We start from the raw sequence: 19,354 nt of genomic DNA, 5'->3' as shown, positions 1-19,354 counted from the left end.
AACCTCGGACTCTCACCGAGTAAAAGTACCTAATCTTGGCGGTATACCATACTAGATTCTATTCGGACATCATCTAGGAATTGCTGCAAAGCCTCTCTGCTCTAGAAAATCAATGACAAGGTTTACCAGCTAGCCTTCGCGAAGGCAGCTTTTGCCATAGAAGAAGCCATGTCAGATGTCAGGGTCCAGCAGGTTTAAGCCGCGTTTCAGATATCCCCGTCCTGGTCCATAATAACGCCTTTGTCATTCCTGACTAAATGAGACTAGGCGACCAAGCTCGAGCCCTTTGTTTCAAAAGAATGAAGGATTACCTCGGTATCATGCAATGACTAGGGGCAAGATGCCGTGTCGTGTGCGATACTTCGAGATCAGAAAGTATATAAGGACGGCATAATCCCTTCACTGATGCCTCCAACACATTCATCGTGAGCAGCTTCGTCCGTTCATTTATATCTCAGTATATTTCCTTTCATTGGGCCGGTCCCTTAATTCGTTCTTTCCAAAAGCCAAACAGTTCTTCCATTCATTTCACAATGAAGTTCTCCCTCGTCGCTCTCGCAGCCATTGCGCCTATGGTCTCAGCCCATTATTTCTTCGACACCATCGTCATTGATGGCAAGGAGGCTTCCGACTCTGTCCGGTCTAATACTCGTCCAGCGAAGTACAACCCAACCAAATGGGTCAACACCCGCGACGACATGACTCCTGATATGCCTGACTTCCGCTGCAACAAGGGTGCTTTCACCTTCGCTGGCCAAACCGGTACCGCGGAGGTCAAGGCAGGATCCAAGGTGGCCATGAAGCTTGCCGTTGGTGCTACAATGCAGCACCCTGGTCCTGCCCTCGTGTACATGTCCAAGGCTCCTACCACCGCCAAGGAATATGAGGGCGATGGCGAGTGGTTCAAGATCCACCAAGAGAGTGTCTGCGACAAGAACAAGGACTTCACCAAGGATGCCTGGTGCACTTGGGACAAGGATCGTATTGAGTTCACGATTCCTGCGAGTCTGCCTGATGGAGAGTATCTGATTCGGCCGGAGCACATTGGTATGTCTGTTATCTCATCAGTACAAGGGAAGGATACTAATTCTGAAACAGGTGTGCACGGCGCCGCGGGTGGCGAAGCCGAATTTTACTACTCGTAAGTCAAGCCTTCGCATTCATCTCCTACTTCTATTCTTCAGTAAATACTGACATAGCTTTTAGATGTGCTCAAGTCAAGGTTGTCGGTGGTGGCAATGGAACCCCCGGACCTACTGTCAAATTCCCCGGTGGCTACAAGAAGGACGACCCTTCTTTCAACTTCAGTATCTGGAACGGCTACAAGGAATACCCTATGCCTGGTCCGGAAGTCTGGACCGGGGAGACCGGATCTAGCGCTTCTTCTAAGGTGTCTAGCACTAATGGTAGTGCAGGTGGTGCTACTACCTCCAATAAGCCAGCTGAGGACACCTCTGACGCCTTCACACGTTGCGCACGCTCGTGCTTCCAGTACCTGTAAGAGCTAAGCGCATTCCGGGTCTATCGTTGATTTGTTGGGGTTTGGGCGATTTTCATATTGATTGAGTCTCACACCACTCATGTCAGTCGTTTCCAGATGGTATTGGTGCTTGCTTGGCGGGCCCTTTCTTTACCACTAGGAGCTATGTCTTATGGGGATGCTGCTGAGTTCCTATAAGGGGAGAGAATTGTGCCAATTTACTTTGAGTTTGTCAAGTCTGCATAGTGTCTACATGATGACAGTGGCGTCCGAAACCACCTTCTATCCATGGATGTTGTAAACAGTGACCTAATCACAGATCTCGCTATACTTAATATGGATTAATTTAAATAGCTCGTTTCGTACTGTTTTTTACCAGCTTTCCATGATACTAGTTTGAAGACACGATCTAAGAAGCCTATTCATGTTGCAATGTCTTTGATTGTAAGCGCACGCTTGTTGAAAAGCGTATCGTCGTTGGAGGATCACGACACTTGGCCATTTTGAGTCATATTCTCCACCAGACTAGGTATTTCCAGTTCCCTCAATCTATAGCGGGGTTACGTGACGTGAAACTCAATGAATCCACTGAGATACCTATCCACCACTTGCAACAGGGCGAGGCTTTCGGAGACAGTGGTCTTGATATTATCGGTGTAATTGCGGACCTCCGTCTCCAACCGGCGTAAGACCTCTGCAACTGGAATTTGAAAGTGCTGGTATCGGCAGTCATATGTGGGCTTGATGGCTGTGAACGACGCTGTTTTGCTAAAATCTTCTGTGTTCGTAGCCCTCAAATTTCAATTTAGTGGCCACCCTGCCTATGTGGATATGATCGAGACATTCACGAAGTTAAATAACTAACTAGTTAACTCGCTTACCAGTTACCTCAGTCAACTAACTAGTTAGGTAGCATAGCGCCCTCTTCGTTTCTCTTCCTCTCTGTTGTTCTCCACTGCCCAGTACCGCGACCGGACATGGCTCCTTCGACGGACTGTCTTTTGATCTGGAGCTAATAATAATGTGTATCTTCTATGATACTTTCTGCTATATCCAATCGAAGCCGACTCTTTCGTCATGTACAAGAGCAGACGCTTGTGATATCCAGTTTTTCACATCTCCATTATCCCGTCCAGCTGTTGACAAATCAGCCTTGCTCAACACTTCGGACTCCGATCCCAATGGAGCATTCCACAGCTCATCGCTGTCTGGCATGCAAAAGGACAAATCGGCCAGGGTCAACAGAATGTTTCTGCCACCACTGGCACTTTCTCCGGTTAAGTGAAAGGAGGTGGATAATCGGCACACCTTATAGAGTGCTAGTCCAAATCTCTTGATCTCTTCAACGCTCACATATACAAGCGTAAGTGGTGCATCGGCTTCGTGTTGCAGAAGCATGTTAGGATAGGAGAAAATACCGCACTGTCGACAGCTTTGAACAAGGGCAGTCAAGAGCTTGTATTTGTCGTCTGGCAATCGGCATCGCATGCTCAAATCCATACTAACATTTTCTCTTGCAATAAAAAGGGCAAGGATGATATTCAAGAGCACACTCTGGAATGTTGTTATAGGCCACGGGGTATTTGTGCGTTGTCGTGGACTCGAGTTGGAAATGCACCATTGGTCCTAGGGCAAAAATGTAATATCAGCATCAAAGTCTAATTGTAGTTAACGTGATAATATTGATAATATTTCTTATTCTCACCATTTGAGCGTAAAATGCGGAACACAGCCTATCATGCAGCTGTATTGACGCGGCTCGCGCTTCCTGGGTCCCTTTCACCCACAGGCCAAGTGCGACAACAGATTGAACAAGTACACAAGGCTCCTTGGCGAAGTCAAATGTACCTCGATGGAGGAAAGGCCATTCCGGATGGAAAGAATTAAAATAAATATCGATATAGTCATGAGCAATCCACCGGGGAGCTTCGGAAACGGAATCATTAATCGTGGAAACAGGTGTCAAAGGGCGGAGATCATCAATGCAAAATTGTTGTTCACCTGCGGTTTCACCTCCAGCAGGTACACAGATGATGCCTCGATGTTGACACGCATTGCATGGTAGTACACCCTCGCAGCGGACTTTCCGTGCATGACATGCACTGCATGCCCTAGATTTTCGAGACGGCGGCGCATGTCTCTGCGGGTGATAAGTCCGGATATGGCGTCGCAATAGATCACTGATCATTAGATGAGTATAAGTTTTCCCATGTGACTGAGGCAGCACACACTTCCTAGTCAGGACACTCTCACAATAAGGACAGGCAAGAATGGTTTCCCCATTATGATGATTACGGTGTCGATTCAGGTGCTCTTTACGCCGATATTTTGCGTTGCAGTCTGGATAATCACATTGAAACCACAAGGGGGCGATATCGGCAGGTGGCGACATTGTGCGAACCGTTTGCTAATCTTTGGAGTTCAGATTTTTTCATCAAACCACACTAATGAATTCAGGAATTTGCAGAGTGAAGAGGTCGAAGTTAACACAAGGGAAAATTAGAGACCTCGGGAAGAGATCGCAATGACGGCAGCTCCGGGTGGGGCTCGAGCGAGGAAGGCCACCAATGCGATTCCACCGGGGCATCCCACCTGATGAATAAGTAGCCCTGACTGAATAACATCTATGGACAAGTCGGAACATCCCACTTGCCGCTTTATCCATATGAGTATATCTGCCGCATCCCTATAAATGGGGAAGTTTTGAAATGGAGCTGCTCATCTCACTACCTCATATCTTGGCAGTCCAGTGAATATATATTGGTGTGCCCACAATGGTCGACATCTATCATCCTCAAACCTTGCGCAACGAATCAAACCTGGCCGGCACCTTGGACGCAGGCGCCGAAGACCACTTCAGTTCATATCTCGAGCCAGTGATCTCCAAATTGGCCAGCATACATGCACCTCCTGAATTCGAAGTTTACTGGGACTCTGAAGATCCCGAGAATCCTCGCCTATGGCCACTTTGGTACAAAGGCCTCACTGTCGCTGCAATGAGTCTTGGCGCGACGGTTGCCAGTCTCTCCAGCACACTATACACATCTGGGATTCCAGGGCTACAAGACGATTTCCACGTTTCGAAGATTGTGGCCCTCCTCGGTGTCACGACTTACCTCCTTGGAATGGGGGTAGGCAGTATCATTTTTGCTCCACTTAGCGAGCTCGTGGGACGGCGGCCAGTCTATATTGCCTCAATGACAATATTTTTGTTGCTATTGCTGCCGAGTGCTTTAGCCCAAAACATTGAATCCATCCTTGTGAGCAGGTTCTTCGGAGGATTCTTCGCAAGTGCGTTGATGTCGAACTCGCCCGCATCTATTAATGACATCGTCTCGGATAAGCACCGGGCGTTAGCATTCGGCTTCTGGTCTATCGGGCCAACCAACGGCCCTGTATATGGGCCTATCATAGGAGGCTTTATTTTCCAATATCTTGGCTGGAGGTGGACAAACTGGATTGTTCTCATCATTGGGGGTGTGGTCCTGGTCCTGATAGCTTCTGTCAAGGAAACATACGCCCCCGTGATCTTGAAAAGACGCGCTGCGAGAAAACGGAAGGAGACACAGAACCCAAAGTGGTGGACACGCTATGACGATGGTGTCAGTTTTGCATCTTCCCTGAGAATCAATCTCAAGAGACCCTTCGTGATGCTCCTAAAAGAGCCGATATGGTAAGCTATTCCCCGCCCATCCGACAAAGCAAAGACTAATATTCTCGCAGTATGTTTTGGGACGGCTATGTTGCTATTGTTTATGGCGTCCTTTACCTATGTTTCGTCGCATATCCGATTGCTTTCCAGCAAGAACGTGGATGGTCGCCAGGCATTGGTGGACTTTCGTTCGTCGGTATAGGTGTTGGTGTCTTAATTGCCATTGCATGCGAACCTCTGTTTCGTAAAGTGATTAATCTTCACCGCAAGGACCCAGAAACCGGTATGGTACAACCAGAGGCTATGGTCAGCATCGTCTTTTTTGGTGCTACTCTTTTAGCCATTGGCCAGTTGTGGTTCTCCTGGACGTGTACTCCAAACGTTCACTGGATCGTCCCTATCCTATCTGGTGTTCCCTTTGGAGTGGGTAACGCATGCGTCTTCATTTACGCCTCAAACTACATTGCTCGGTCTTATGGCATTTACGCTGCATCTGCACTTGCAGGAAACATGTTCACTCGAAGTGTCATGGGAGCATTCCTTCCGCTTGCAGGTCCATCAATGTATAAGGCTCTGGGCTTGAATTGGGCAAGTACAATTCTGGGAATAGTGGAGGCAGCATGTATTTCGATACCTGTTGTCTTCTACTTCTACGGTCACAGAATTCGAAAGGCGAGTCCGTTTATCAAAGAGGTCGAAAAAATGCAGGTAGTTTGAGAAAACTCCTGCTGCCAATATATGTATATACTTTAGCTTTGTGCAATGCGAAAATTAATACTTATGATAAGTCAGTCGTTCTATAACAACATCCAGAATTCATCTATCCTTAAACCCGTAGACTCGTAGTAATCTTATAGATAAGGTGTTTTGACTAACTTAAGGACCAGGGTACAGTTGGTATATAGTCTGGAGCAGGTTACGTTTTTCTTTTCACATTCAGAATAGGATACATCCAGTCGGAGTAAGCTTAAGAAATTGGAATATAGCCGATAAGATAATCACATTTACAGCAAACATTCTAGTTCAATCTTGCAAAATACACACTTCGCGGAAAATCTTTCGGCATCCCACCTAGTGATCTTGGATTGTCCCCACTGCGCTAACCCGAAACAACTAGGTTCTCCGCCAAGCTTTTTGTGTGCGTTGGAAGTGGCAATTCATGGAGTCCCGAGGCCATGGAGTGGTAACGGAGAATAATTTTGGAAACCAGCGTGGTTGGTAATCACTGGGCTGATAAATATCCGGGAGATATTATATAATTTCTCTGCATGTTGTGGCGAAATGAAACTTCATGTCCACGCCCACGCGGGATGAGCGCGGGATGAGCCGAACTTACATCATCAGTAGAATGAAACAGAATTTCTAAACATTTTCAGAAAGGCAATCTATATAAACCTCAGTTTCTCCTGAACAAAGTGTCTTGACATTCCATTCCATTGATCAGATCCACTGTGTCAAAGATTTCTCTTCCTGACTCTCACTCTTACCGCAACCATGGCCGCAACATCGAAACCTACCCTTACAATCACACACGTCACCACTGCAACTGCCATCCTCAACATTGATGGGGTCAACTTCCTGACAGATCCCTTCTTCGGGGCTATCGAAGGGACAGAATATGATTCGACCCCAGTCTGGGAGCAAGTGGACCTGAAACAGTTCGGTTTTGAGAGCATTCCGCCACCACCACACCTTATCAACAAGCAAGGTCCAGCGCTTCAGCTCAACGAACTGCCGCCTATCGACGCTGTGCTTCTTAGCCATGAAGATCACCTTGACAATTTGGACCCAGAAGGCCGCAAGCTGCTGGATGGTCGAAAGGTGTTTACCACCGTCGACGGTGCCACCAACTTGCGTCCACGCCCGGGTGTCGTTGGCCTCCGACCCTGGGAAACTGTGACTTCTTGCATTGGAGGAAAAGAGTACCGAATCACTGGTACCCCGTGCAAGCATTTCCCAATTGGAGAAGTCACGGGCTTCGTCCTGGAGACCGACTCTTTCGGCCTTGACTCATCTGGCAAGCCTAACGCAATCTATTTCTCCGGGGATACCGTGTACATTGACGAGCTGCGGGAGATTGGAAAGAAATGGCATATTACTGCAGCCATTTTCAACTTGGGCAATGCCACCTTTGACTTCCCAACTGGCCCAATTCAGATTACAATGGACGGTAAACAAGCCGTTCGGCTTGCCCGTGATATCGGCGCCGATGTCATGGTCCCAATTCATTTTGAATCGTGGGAGCATTTCAAGGAGGGCCGCGCGGAGTTGGAGGAGGTTTTTGCCCAAGAGGGATTTTCGGACAAAGTGTGCTGGACAGCTCCTGGCGTTCCCAAGGTTGTTTTTTAACTGTGAATCTCTGAACATTCCGACCCTACGACCTCCTCTGTACTTTATGTTATGTTTTGTTTTGCATTTTCCCCTGGTTGATTTAGATTAACTTCGTGAATTCAAAACTCGAGATTTTACACTCACTTACCCAATTTGTATTTTGTCGAAAGGCACACGTAAAATGGAAGAACAGTCCACTCGGTAGCAATAGGAATTAAAGAGTAATTGGAACTTTGGGTGTCTTAGGACTTCTGATCGTGAGTCACGGCCTGGTCTCCTAATTAATGTACAGTACTGGAGAGTCACCAGGCAATCACTGCCATTGAACATCGACTCCCGCTTGGCACACTGGAATCGTACAGTTTGCAGCTGGAAGCCAAATGGAATTAGTTCCACAGGCGATAGAGTAGTCCCAGTCTCCTGGCTTCAGTTTTCTGTGTAAGAATTGCTACAGTGCACAAAAGCAAACCCATGGAAAATGCGCTTCTGCCCTTACCAGCAGCAAAGGTTCAATGGCCGCCAAGCGTTAATGAGGAAGAATTACTATGTATTAGACAGGGGTCCCAAGTTGAAAACCACGGTTTTGGAGCCGAATGGAATATATCACCTTTTGTGGAGACTCCGCCAACAGATGTATCAAAGTCATAGATAGATAAATCTTTCACCGAGCAGAGGACAATATCTCCCTTCCTTCTACACGTTTGATCTTGAAATGCCATAGTAGCAAGGGCCTGATTCAACAGTTGAAATGCCGAGCCACGGCCCGTTTCAATTTCACCCTTCGTTTGAGATTTTGAAACGCGAAATGGTCCAGCCCAAACGGCCCGCGGTCTTGTATATTCTCTGCAGTAAAGAACAGTGTCGGAGCTGAATGAAGCCTCTCGCTCCCTATGGGAGTTTCCCCAACAGACATATCAAAGTCATATAGATAGGGTAAATTATCCATTGCTGATAGAATCTCTGTCCATGAACCAGACTCGATCTTCAGATGCTTTAGCTCGATATAGTGCATCGACTCGCTACATTGCTCAATAATATTGACGAGACTTCGTGATGAAATTCGCAATTTGTGCAGAGACAAAAACCGTAGGCAGACCTGCGAGCCGAGTTCAAGACGATCAATGCTCAGATAGTTGGTGCTACTGAGTGAGAGAGAAGTCAGGTTTGTTGAAAGCTCCACGATCCTCAACAAGTGGGCCGCACAGGATTGCTGGTTTGTCTGCGCATAGACGTGCAATCCAAGATACTGAAGGCGGCTAAGGGTCTGCTCAATCGGTATCCGCAATGTGCTGATATTCTCGGCAAATAAAGGGGCGAAATCGTTCGTCATTGGTAACTGAATCTCGAGTTCTGTCAAGTTGGGCAGAGGCACATAGCACAACGACATGAGTATCGAGTCGATGGATGCTTTGATCTTATCATGGGGCAAGAGCGCCAATGGCGGACCACGGAAGTCGAGGGCTTTGAGATTGTAGAATTGACGCAAGCATGAAGACAACAAGGCGGCAAGATCTTCCGTGTATAAGCAAACCTCCCGTATCGAACATGGGAAGGAACTGTATCCAATGTCGACCTGACGCACATATGGGGCATATGGGCTTTTGGACAGGTTCACTAGCCTTCCTAAAGATGGTAACTGGGTGGTGTCGTACGATGAATGGGCTATGGCTATAATGTGTCGAAAAAGAAGGGTTGAGGCACTGTGACAGAAGCTTTTGTTGACTAGCCGGAGTTGGGACAAGGTCTTCCGGTTCTTGTCGTTCGTTATCCGAAATGCTCGAGCAGTCAATGTCCTTGAAGAATACTGCGCAGTGTCGATCTCGACGTAAAATGTAATCTGCCAAAGGATTGTTTAGTAGAGGCGCAGAGCTGGACTGGTACAAATCATACAAGGTCAATTATCTCTTGCGGAAGATACATATCAATCAATGGATAATCATCCTCGGCCGGGAATTATCCTGGTGAAAAGTTGATTCTGGATTCCAGTGTTGCGGTGAGCCCCTGCAGTCTTATCTCTCCCAAATTTGGAAGAGAAAAGGGAGCCTAGCTAACGACAGAAAGAATTAGCAATCGTCTTCCTTTTACCGGCGTTTCGGTAAACCACCAATATGATTTTTGTTCCGATGTAATTTGAAATTGATATTGAGTCAATCAAAAACAAAGCAGCAAAGCATCATCCATGGGCGTTTGCGTCCGTCAATCAAGTCTTGGCGGATAATCTAACCATTCTGGGACAGTGTGGAGGTCAGGAAGCGCCACTGAGACCTATCAGGTGGGTCCCCGAAGGTTGTCCAACGCCGGAAAGCCCAACTAATCGGCGATTAAAACCATGGATCCTGCTCGGTATCCCGCCTGTCCTCCGATCGAAGTGGCGCAGTCACGTGTACCCCAGCTTCTCCCCTCTGCGCAGTCGATGTACCTATCATATGTGGCTGATAAATCATTGACCCATATCCTTCCGTGGCTGGGTGTATAAATAAATGCACCCCGTCTTCTGAATAACTGCATTAACCTCAAGACCTAGAGTTACAACTAAATCCGCTAACTTCGATATTTACAATATGCGGTGAGTCTCTTCATGATATTTGCAATACTGTGCTCTAACACTCAATTAGAGAATCCAGCACTCCCACAAAGGCCGAGGAAGAGGCCTATTACGACCTTGGTTCGTATCGTCGATCAGTGACCACTTCGTCGGCGGAAGCTCAATTGTGGTTCAGTCGCGGATTGATGTGGGCTCATTCGTTCAACCATGGCGAAGCGGTTCGATGCTTTGAACGAGCTGCCGAAAGTGACGCCAATTGTGCCATGGCGCTATGGGGAATTGCATATGCGACTGGGCCCAACTACAACAAGGCGTGGAGATATTTTGACCCGGAAGATCGTCGGGCTTCTATCAAGAAGGTCAACGATGTCCTTGCCCGAGCGTCCAAGCTAGCGAGCCAGGCCACTCCAGTCGAACAAGCGTTGATCGGGGCAATCGGCAGTCGTTTCCCACCAATTGATGACATCCCCGAGGATCTGGGCCCTTTCGATCGCGCATATGCAGACGCGATGCGCTCTGTCTATAATAAATTCAGCGATGATGTGGACGTGGCTGCGCTATTCGCCGAGGCACTGATGTGTATCACTCCGCGCGGGCTATGGGACCTGAACACCGGTAAACCGACCGGGAATCACACAGTCGAGGCTCGCGAAGTGATTGAGCTGCAACTGAAGCAAGACCCTGGTCGCAGTCATCCGGCAATCTGCCACTTGCACATACACATGATGGAGATGTCGCCATTCCCAGAATTGGCTCTACCGGCTGCGGATCGACTACGTGGCATGGTTCCGCACGCTTCGCATATGTTACACATGCCGACGCATATTGATGCCGCCGTTGGCGATTATCGTCGTGGTATCGACTCCAACCATGAAGCGATACTTGCCGACGACATCTACTTTGCCCGAGAGACGGGTACGACTATGTACGCGGCTTACCGGGTGCATTACGTTTGTGCAAAATTGTATTCCGCTATGATGTCCGGCCGATTCATAGACGCGATGTCTGCTGCAGAAAAGCTCGAACAGATCATTGATGCGGATCTGCTGTCCGTCAAAAGCCCCCCAATGGCAGACTTTGTCGAGAGCTTCCTGGGAAGTAAGGCGCACGTGCTAGTGCGCTTTGGTCGTTGGGAAGAGATCCTTGAGCTCAAGCTTCCCACCGATCATGATAAATATTGTGTAACTACAGCCACCATCCATTACACCCGCGGGCTTGCGTTCAGCGCACTTGGAAGGATTGCAGAAGCGGAAGCCGCTCAAAAGGAGTTCGAAACAGCGCGCAAGGCCGTCCCTAGCTCGCGACTTAACAGCATTCCATGCAAGGAGGAAGATGTTCTCGCAGTTGGCTCTGCTATGCTTGCAGGTGAACTAGAATATCGGAAGGGAAATATCGAGACGGCGTTCCATTTCCTTCGGGAAGCCATTGTGCGTGAGGATGCACTCCCGTACACTGACCCGCTTCCCTGGATGCAGCCAGTCCGCCATGCGCTCGGTGGCCTGCTCCTTGAGCAGGGACGTGTTGAAGAAGCAGAAACGCTGTTTAAACAGGATCTTGGTTTCTCTCTGGACTATCCTCGGCGTAAGGCAAAGCTCAATAATGTTTGGGGGTTGCATGGCTTACACGAATGCTTCACCCGCCTTGGAAAGAGCCAAGAAGCTGCTTTCATTCGACCTGCACTGGACATTGCTTTGGCATGCGCCGACGTTCCAGTGAAGGTTTCATGCTTCTGTCGAACTTCTGCGGTAAAAAAGGATGGATGTTGTTCATGATTAATGTTGTTACTTAGCTTGAGAGATCAGGAAACCGCGGTGGCAGCACCTCTTCTTTGTTATTGTCATTGAGAGCTCTATGTTGGATATCTGAGGCCACCACGGGTGACAGGAGCAGATATTTAGTTCTCTTCCTCTCTATTTCTTTCTCTTCTTCTCTCCTCAATGGGGGCTTAGTTCGGAATGCATCAGTATATTTCTCAACTCCTCCTTGCGTAGCCTTCCATCAAAATACCACTCTTGTCTCTACCTCTGTGTCTCTTTGTGTCTACATTCTACCTTGCATTCGTCCGATTTGATAGGACATTCAACGTCTGCGCACAGTTTCTCCATGAGTATTTCCTCGTACCCTGGTTCCTATATCGATGCTGGGAGTTAGGCCATCACCCAACAATAGCCAAACGCTTTGCTTATATATATCAGTCCCCTGAACTTTACCCGCAAGGCATGCTTCGTGTCGTATTATGTTAGAAATGTAAACACTCGGCGGCTCGCCGTACACACTGCACTGGTATGTAACATGCGGGGATAAAAATCGAAAGCTGCTTAAAACATCAAGAAGTAGAGGTTGGGGTTTGGAGCGTACCGAAATAATATGATATTCCAGATGCGACAATTTACTAAGAAAATTACTATTCGCCACGATTAGTTAGCTGCGGTCGCTCTTCGTCAATTCTCCAGAATCTACAACATAGAAGAGCAGTTGAAATCCCTTTGTCAAGGCTATGTTGTAGTCCAGTAGATAACAAGGCAGAAGTAGAAAATGTCTTGGCGGGATACGTTTCCCCATTAGGAAAGTGAACCACAGAATTTCAGTTACTATGTGCCGGATCATAAATTATTCATCAGATACATAAATGGATCAGATTAATTTGTCAGGATGATTAATTCCCTAGCTCTCACTACCATTCTAAACCTATATAAACCATCAAGTGTAATGAAACAGATCGCAGCATACTAAGGATAAAACTCTTACAAGAAAAGTCAACTTCAAAATGTCTCCTACATTGAACATCACGCACATTGGCACCGCCACCGCCATTCTCGAAATCAACGGATTCAACATGCTCACTGATCCTTTCTTCTCACCCGCTGGATCTACGTGGCCAATCACCGACGAGGTTTCCCTTACTGTGGAAGACGATCCTGCCCTCCGTCTAGAGCAACTCCCTGTCATTGATGCTGTACTTCTGAGCCACGAAGATCACCCCGACAATCTAGACGAGCTGGGCCGGCGCCTGCTAGATGGCCGCCGCGTCTTCACCACCGTTGATGGAGCCAAGAACCTGTCTCCCCGGCCCGGGGTTCATGGCTTAAAGCCCTGGGAAAAAATAGACACCATCATCGCCGGACAGAAACTCCAGATCATTGGCACTCCAACACAGCATTTGCCTGGTGGTGAATGCACCGGCTTCATCATCACAGGAGAAGGGTTCGGAACTGGTCGCGACGGTCTTCCCAACGCAATCTGGTTCTCAGGCGACACTGTATACATCGACGAATTGAAGAAGATGGCGGACGAGTATCATATTTGCGCTGCCGTGCTCAACCTAGGCAACGCACATGCCCCTGCGAACCTTGAGGACCCTAATGGTCCCTTGATGCAGATTACCATGGATGGCAAATCGGCTGCTCGGTTGTTCCGTGAAATCAAAGCAGACGTTCTGGTCCCTATGCATTATGAGTCGTGGGGCCATTTCACGCAGTTCGGGAAGGAGCTGGCCGAAGATTTTGAGAGTGAGAGCGTTATGGATAAGGTGTGTTGGCTGAAACCAGGAGAGGCAGTGTCTGTTTTGTAGGTCTCCTCTATATATTCAATAGAAAGTTCAGACAGTGAGACAGTCTACCAGTGTTTGCGTTGTTTTCCAGGTCTATATAACTATACACATGCTTTACTTACATTTCATCCGCATCAGTCGCATAAGGAATGCAATACATGAATTTGAAATAGTCCAACCACGCAATTCCCGTATATGTGACGGGAATATATCTAGCACCTCGTCGGATCCACCACATTGCACACCTGGCCGCCCAGTCTGCAGAGAATACAGCATTTCCCACTGATGAGAGGAAGGAGGGTAGAACGATGTGGCGGTAAATTATATCAGGGTCATCAAAACAAGAACGAGCGTATGGTAGGAACGTCCTTTGTTTAGACTGAGAGTCATGTTGTGGCTGTGCATTTCTCCAGAATGGATGGAACTCAATCTCGCTGCCAATGTACCATACTTCTGGAAGCGTCTGGCAGGCGGGATTGGTTGCTCCACACTGCTTGAATAGTTTGACCAGTCGGGTAGCTGAATCACAATTTGAGCTAAGTGCGTCCTTGCCATCGTAGCCATGAGCTAGGATCAAAACGTCGGTGTCTGAAAGAAGGTCATGATGATCCCAATCAGTCCCAATTGTCAACTTGCGAATGCAGGCTACCCCTTCTTCACGCTCGAGGCCTTTGATTATTCCTTGGACAAATGCTCCTCCCTCGGTGACCGTAAAGCGCTTCCGTCTGAAGGAGTAGGCGGTACCCCAGACCCAGTCGAAGAATTTGATAAACGAACTCATATAACGATCTGGGTAGACATGGTGTAGTGCGTGAAATTCAGGGCCCACAAATATCCAGTTGGTGTCCTTCGGGGCGGTTTTGTAGATGAGATGGTTTGAGTCGCGGCCACATGTGAGGATGACAAAAGTAGTCCTTAGGGTTTCAAAGCCAATTATAGACAAAAGGTGGTTTCGTGTGCACCACACGAGGCCGTTAGGCGTCGCGTAACTAGCAAAGAGATACCCTAGAGTGCTTCCAACGATTTGGAGTGCTAGCTCGAGCGGCAAGGCTTGAAATCGATTCTGCTGAAGATACCTTTCGTCGAAATTCATATGCCGTGTGAAGTAGAGGTGGTGGTAATGGTGGATACGCGCTAGGCGTCGAAAAAGAAGGTGAGACGATTTGTTGCAACGGTGGAGCATATGGTGAGCAACATCGAAAAACACAGAGCCTGTGCAAAGCAGGTACAACAAAGACAGTAAAGATGGAGTAATATCACTCAAAAGATGGAGGTAATAAACTACCAAATCAGCAATTCCATCAACAAAGTGCACGTCGACTGGGTTGCTCATCTCGAAGGTAATGCTTAGAATTAACATATAAAGAAGGATTGAGGATTGCTAGGCATTGTTTGCTGGTTCAAGCCATGCAAGATTGTCCTTATATATTCGGAGCACAGGGTCTGTCTCTACATGAGCATGCCCATCGGCCATCACGACGTAAACGGAGAAGTTCTGTAACATCTTGTATCTATAAATAATCCGCAAGATGGCGACTACTCACGTATGGCTTGATACCATTCGCTATGTCTTGGACTCAGTCAATTCTGGTGTTTCAAGCAGACTGCCTTTATCCTAATCTACACTCATTCAAACAAATGTGCCCCACGTACTCCGTAGGCTGGCGAAAGCTCGGACAAATATAAGATAGGCAGCGACTTATTGCTGCAGCATTGGGATGACAGCACCATCAAAGGCCACTACAAGACTGATATTCATTTCCACCGCTGGAGACAAGTACGCGAAATGGAGATATTTCGGGAACAAAGTCAGGCAAGGAATGAAAGTTCCCGAGGTCCCGAGGTCCTTTATGGAACCTACTAATAGGATGAGCATTATCGGGAATGGAGCCTAGAAAAGAGCATTGGAAAGCTCCCTGTGCTAGTAGCTCTCTCTCTTATAGTCCTCACTGTATATCTAGTATTGACTCAGCTACGCAGATGATTTTGTCCTCTCCAACGGTTTGTCCGAGTATAATCAACGGATGCACCACTGATGTCGTCGTCCATATGTACTGTGCACGTACAGGTTCTCTAAGAACATCAAGCTTCTATACGGGTTCTAGAAGACTATACTCAAGCCCTAAAATTAAACCATCAGGCTATATACTGACGATAACTCCTCAAACTCATTTACAAAGGTGTACTCCGTATAACTAGCGCTCAGGGTTCGAATCTTAGTTAGTTCCCCGGGATTGGTGCCTGGATGTCTCAGATTCAATTTGCCCTGGCAGAAAAATAAGAATACCTGAATTACCATTACAGAGCCCTTAATAAAGTACCTTAGGTAATTCTTAGGGAAGACGGTGTAAGATGAAGCTTTTAATCCCAAATGCATGCATCTCCAGTTTACGTGGTTTATAAGCCTTCGTGTGTGGGGGAAAAGCCACATTTTCATACATAGAGGCTTATAAACCACTTCAAAAACTGGAGATGGAGGTATTTGTATGGGAGGAAAACGCTGAATGTGTTACAATACACTGTAAATGGATGCCTAAAGCGGTCTCAAATCGAGGCCAAATCCAGGCATTAAGGCGCCGATCCCGGGTAAAGTTCCGAACCCTGAGTGCTTTACGGAGTACACCTTACTCATTCAGTCCATTAGTTACGCCGAGCTACTACCGACATATGTATATCCTCACAACCTTATCTAACCTGTCAACATTACTAGACTGTTTATCATCTCCGCAATGCTTTATTTATAGCTGAGTGTGGGTCCCTATACCTCTGGTTGGTGCGAAACCCAATTAAAGTAACTCATCAGTAAGACCGAAAAGCTTGAAATTTGTACCTTGCAGAGCTCTATTAACCCGTCCCCGACGCACGAGAAGGAGACTTGATAAGAATTCCTGAATTTGTCCCTAATAAACATTTTTAAAGTACGTTGAGTCGTTATTAACTCGGAAGTAAGATTATACTACAAATTAGGCAGGTTGTAGTTGAAAGGATTGAGGATTAGACGTACGGAGTATGCGTTTCACATTTCGTTAGCAAGAGAAACCGCTGTTCGCGCGGTACTTTATCCTAGAACGGCTAGATTCCCCGCCAAGCCTTTTTACTGAACCAGATCTGCGCTACTCCGTACTTGGCCGTTCAACGTATATTGTACTCGATATCCGACTAAGTGTACTACTAGTACTCCGTAGTACTTAAGGGTGTAACAAAATGCCTTTGAAATATACAGAAGACGAGCAAGAATATTATGATCTCTTAGAACTCGCATCCTATTTGTGCTTGCAATGGCGCCTGGCTCGACCTCCTAGCAAAGGAGGTCGAATCTCGAAGGCTTCAAGCTGCACCCGTGATCTCATCCGTCAACATATCAATGCAGGAAAGTCGGTTTTCACAACTTGCACTGGCTCAACTGTACTTGCGTCTACAGGACTCCTCGACGGAAAGAACGCAACTATCAACCATGCTGGGTATAAATGGGCGAAAGAGAATTATCCTGCCGTCAACTAACTAGACTAAGGAAAAGAAATGGGTTGTTGACGGAAATATCTGGACTGGAGCTTGTGCTGTTGCAGGAATGGACATGGTTGCCTGTTGGCTCAAGGAGCAATTCGGACTAGAGGTTCTTACATATGCTGCCCGGAATCTGGACTACGAGCCTCGAGGGGTGGATGGTGTCTCACTTGTGATTCCTAGGAGATACGACGAGAGCGAAAAGCAGATCACCACCCATGCATTTTTCTATTATTAGACAGTCAATGTTATATTTCAAAGAATTAACGTACTGCATTCAAAGTAGTGAGAAATCCCAATGTTATCATTTCTTCAACTGTGCCCTGAAATCCTTATATAGGACCAAGGTCCGAAACGGAAAAGTGGGGCCAACCCCCGATTTGGTCGCATATTCCGCCAAGACTTCATACGTCACAACAATTGCGGTATCCTTCTAGACTTCCACGGCTTGGGGACTTTCGATATTTCATCTCCGCAAATACAATGAAAGTCAAGCAGAAATCCGTTTGTCAGAATTGTAGAACCCGGAAGCTAGGGGTATGTGCCCACCTCATTTGCCACGTTAGGATTGGGCCACTGACATTCTTATAATTTTAGTGCGATGGGAAGCGTCCAGAATGCAGCCAATGTTTTCTCTCAGGTCACAAGTGTGACGGCTATCGAACCGATTGGAAATTTATATCACACACTCCGATGATCTCCTCTACTTCACAGCAACACAACCAAGCTGCTCTTGTTCGAAAGGAGAGCCAAGAGACCTTATCACGTGCCGATCAACAAGACTCGCCAACCGGACCTATACCCCTTCAGGTCTATGTGAACCCCCTTAGCGTATGTAATTTGACAGAGTTAATAACGAAAAGTTATGTTCCCCAAAACGAAGGGATTATACAAACGTGCAATTCGGATTATAATGAGCCTCGAATCTGCGGGTCTTGGGTTGAAGTGCTGTCGAGCCTTCCATCCCTGAACACCCCCAGTCCGGTTCTTTCGCGGGCGGTAGCAGCATTGGGAGCTTCACTACTATCTCAGCCAAGTGAATCCAACTTAACCTGCTCCCAAACCTACGACGTGGCAATCCACACACTCCGACAAAGCTTTGGCTTGAATCCCCGTTCCCTTAGCACTGAACAGATACCAGCTATTATGTGTCTTACGCTAGTGGAGGTACTATTCCACCAGTCCGGCATTTATCTACGCGCTCGCTAACTGGTCACAGCTTATGCTTCCAGATTCCGCGGCTGCTATAGCGTCGCACATCCAGGCTGTAGGCATGTTGCTACATGCCCACGGGCCGCACATGTGTAGTTCGGGATTACTACATAAGCTATTCGTCGGTTTTCGACCTCTTCTGGTTTGTGCTCTGCCACTCTGATCTTTCTGTCCGTATGGCTGTTAAGCTTGGATATAGGTAGTGCAGGCGTTACGAAGCCGCCAGCCTACATTTTTAGCATCGCAACCATGGATTGACACCCCGTTCTCTCATTTCCCCCATCACTCATGCAAAGCCTCCTTCATGAAGTTGTCATCCTTCCCGCCCTCCTCCACCAAAGCGATTGCGTCCTAGGAAACTTGGTCCAGGCCGACTTGTCCGATGTCAGCAAAATATTCGGTTCAATCACCGACGTACTTATCCGCCTTGATGAACTGGAAACAGCGTTGCAGAAATCAGACCAACCTTGCTATTGGCGATGTGATCATGTATCACAAGAAGTACAATCAAGGGCCTCTGACGACACACATCTACCTCTTTTTTGGTACCCCAATGTCACCATGGCCAACGCCTTTACCCACCTATGGGCCTTCCGAATTATCTGCTTCTCCGAACTCATGAGATTCATTACGCATTTCCCTTGCCATGGCCAAGAACAGCCGATCTGGACCGGGCAGCTTGGTATGGAATATGATGACATTCAGGCCCAGATGATTCCATTTGCGAAAAATATATCTCTGAGTATGGTTTACCTACTACAAGAGGAGATGAGACTTTTTGGGCCGGCATCTACCATCTTCCCACTCCAGATGGCCTACAAAGTATACAAGTCACTTGGCTCCGGGCATCAGGTTGACATTGCCTACATTGAGGGAATCGTTGATGAACTTCATAAGAAAGGCCTGAAGTCTGCCAGAGCTCTTGTATTTGATGACTAAATGCAACGATGAAACGCAGCATACTTCAAAATTCCATAATGATACATGTAATGGCACATTCATATCTACCTAGGTGCCTAGTACGTAGCCTCCAACTTTAGGCACAGGATTAACCGTATGGCTGGACCCATGGACCCATGG

At 47.3% G+C, this 19,354-nt stretch overlaps 10 protein-coding genes across 10 annotated transcripts; 7 read left to right on the top strand and 3 right to left on the bottom strand.

Annotated features, from left to right (window-relative positions):
* Nucleotides 1-533: 533 nt before the first annotated feature.
* N7489_003094 (lytic polysaccharide monooxygenase auxiliary activity family 9 protein) lies at nt 534-1,501 on the top strand (the record flags this gene model as incomplete). The annotated part of the gene is made up of 3 exons (XM_056708849.1): nt 534-1,047; nt 1,099-1,141; nt 1,207-1,501. 3 exons carry the CDS (start codon nt 534-536, stop codon nt 1,499-1,501), a joined length of 852 nt encoding a protein of 283 aa, XP_056573151.1.
* A 1,026-nt stretch (nt 1,502-2,527) lies between these two features.
* On the bottom strand, nt 2,528-3,872 carry N7489_003093 (uncharacterized protein; the record flags this gene model as incomplete). Its single annotated transcript, XM_056708848.1, is given in 4 exon segments — nt 2,528-3,106; nt 3,186-3,517; nt 3,532-3,660; nt 3,734-3,872. The coding sequence occupies 4 exon segments, from the start codon at nt 3,870-3,872 to the stop codon at nt 2,528-2,530; spliced, it is 1,179 nt and encodes a 392-aa protein (XP_056573150.1).
* Nucleotides 3,873-4,254: 382 nt separating this feature from the next.
* On the top strand, nt 4,255-5,849 carry N7489_003092 (MFS transporter; the record flags this gene model as incomplete). The annotated part of the gene is made up of 2 exons (XM_056708847.1): nt 4,255-5,153; nt 5,204-5,849. 2 exons carry the CDS (start codon nt 4,255-4,257, stop codon nt 5,847-5,849), a joined length of 1,545 nt encoding a protein of 514 aa, XP_056573149.1.
* A 777-nt stretch (nt 5,850-6,626) lies between these two features.
* Nucleotides 6,627-7,481, top strand: N7489_003091 (MBL fold metallo-hydrolase; the record flags this gene model as incomplete). Its single annotated transcript, XM_056708846.1, has 1 exon — nt 6,627-7,481. One exon carries the CDS (start codon nt 6,627-6,629, stop codon nt 7,479-7,481), a length of 855 nt encoding a protein of 284 aa, XP_056573148.1.
* Nucleotides 7,482-8,199: 718 nt separating this feature from the next.
* N7489_003090 (uncharacterized protein) lies at nt 8,200-9,298 on the bottom strand (the record flags this gene model as incomplete). The annotated part of the gene is made up of 2 exons (XM_056708845.1): nt 8,200-8,975; nt 9,046-9,298. Coding segments are annotated over 2 exons (1,029 nt in total), but the record flags the coding sequence as incomplete, so codon positions are not given.
* A 726-nt stretch (nt 9,299-10,024) lies between these two features.
* Nucleotides 10,025-11,780, top strand: N7489_003089 (uncharacterized protein; the record flags this gene model as incomplete). The annotated part of the gene is made up of 2 exons (XM_056708844.1): nt 10,025-10,029; nt 10,079-11,780. The coding sequence occupies 2 exons, from the start codon at nt 10,025-10,027 to the stop codon at nt 11,778-11,780; spliced, it is 1,707 nt and encodes a 568-aa protein (XP_056573146.1).
* Nucleotides 11,781-12,775: 995 nt separating this feature from the next.
* On the top strand, nt 12,776-13,579 carry N7489_003088 (MBL fold metallo-hydrolase; the record flags this gene model as incomplete). Its single annotated transcript, XM_056708843.1, has 1 exon — nt 12,776-13,579. One exon carries the CDS (start codon nt 12,776-12,778, stop codon nt 13,577-13,579), a length of 804 nt encoding a protein of 267 aa, XP_056573145.1.
* A 97-nt stretch (nt 13,580-13,676) lies between these two features.
* Nucleotides 13,677-14,891, bottom strand: N7489_003087 (uncharacterized protein; the record flags this gene model as incomplete). The annotated part of the gene is made up of 1 exon (XM_056708842.1): nt 13,677-14,891. The coding sequence occupies one exon, from the start codon at nt 14,889-14,891 to the stop codon at nt 13,677-13,679; it is 1,215 nt and encodes a 404-aa protein (XP_056573144.1).
* Nucleotides 14,892-16,762: 1,871 nt separating this feature from the next.
* N7489_003086 (uncharacterized protein) lies at nt 16,763-17,300 on the top strand (the record flags this gene model as incomplete). Its single annotated transcript, XM_056708841.1, is given in 2 exon segments — nt 16,763-17,050; nt 17,064-17,300. 2 exon segments carry the CDS (start codon nt 16,763-16,765, stop codon nt 17,298-17,300), a joined length of 525 nt encoding a protein of 174 aa, XP_056573143.1.
* Nucleotides 17,301-18,835: 1,535 nt separating this feature from the next.
* N7489_003085 (uncharacterized protein) lies at nt 18,836-19,213 on the top strand (the record flags this gene model as incomplete). Its single annotated transcript, XM_056708840.1, has 1 exon — nt 18,836-19,213. The coding sequence occupies one exon, from the start codon at nt 18,836-18,838 to the stop codon at nt 19,211-19,213; it is 378 nt and encodes a 125-aa protein (XP_056573142.1).
* Between the last annotated feature and the right edge of the window lie 141 nt (nt 19,214-19,354).

This window comes from Penicillium chrysogenum (genome assembly GCF_028827035.1).
Source record: "Penicillium chrysogenum strain IBT 35668 chromosome Unknown utg000001l_segment0_segment0, whole genome shotgun sequence".
Classification (NCBI taxonomy): Eukaryota; Fungi; Ascomycota; class Eurotiomycetes; order Eurotiales; family Aspergillaceae; genus Penicillium; species Penicillium chrysogenum.
The sequence above is the reverse complement of the archived record's forward strand: the minus strand, read 5'-3'. Positions and strand labels throughout refer to the sequence as shown.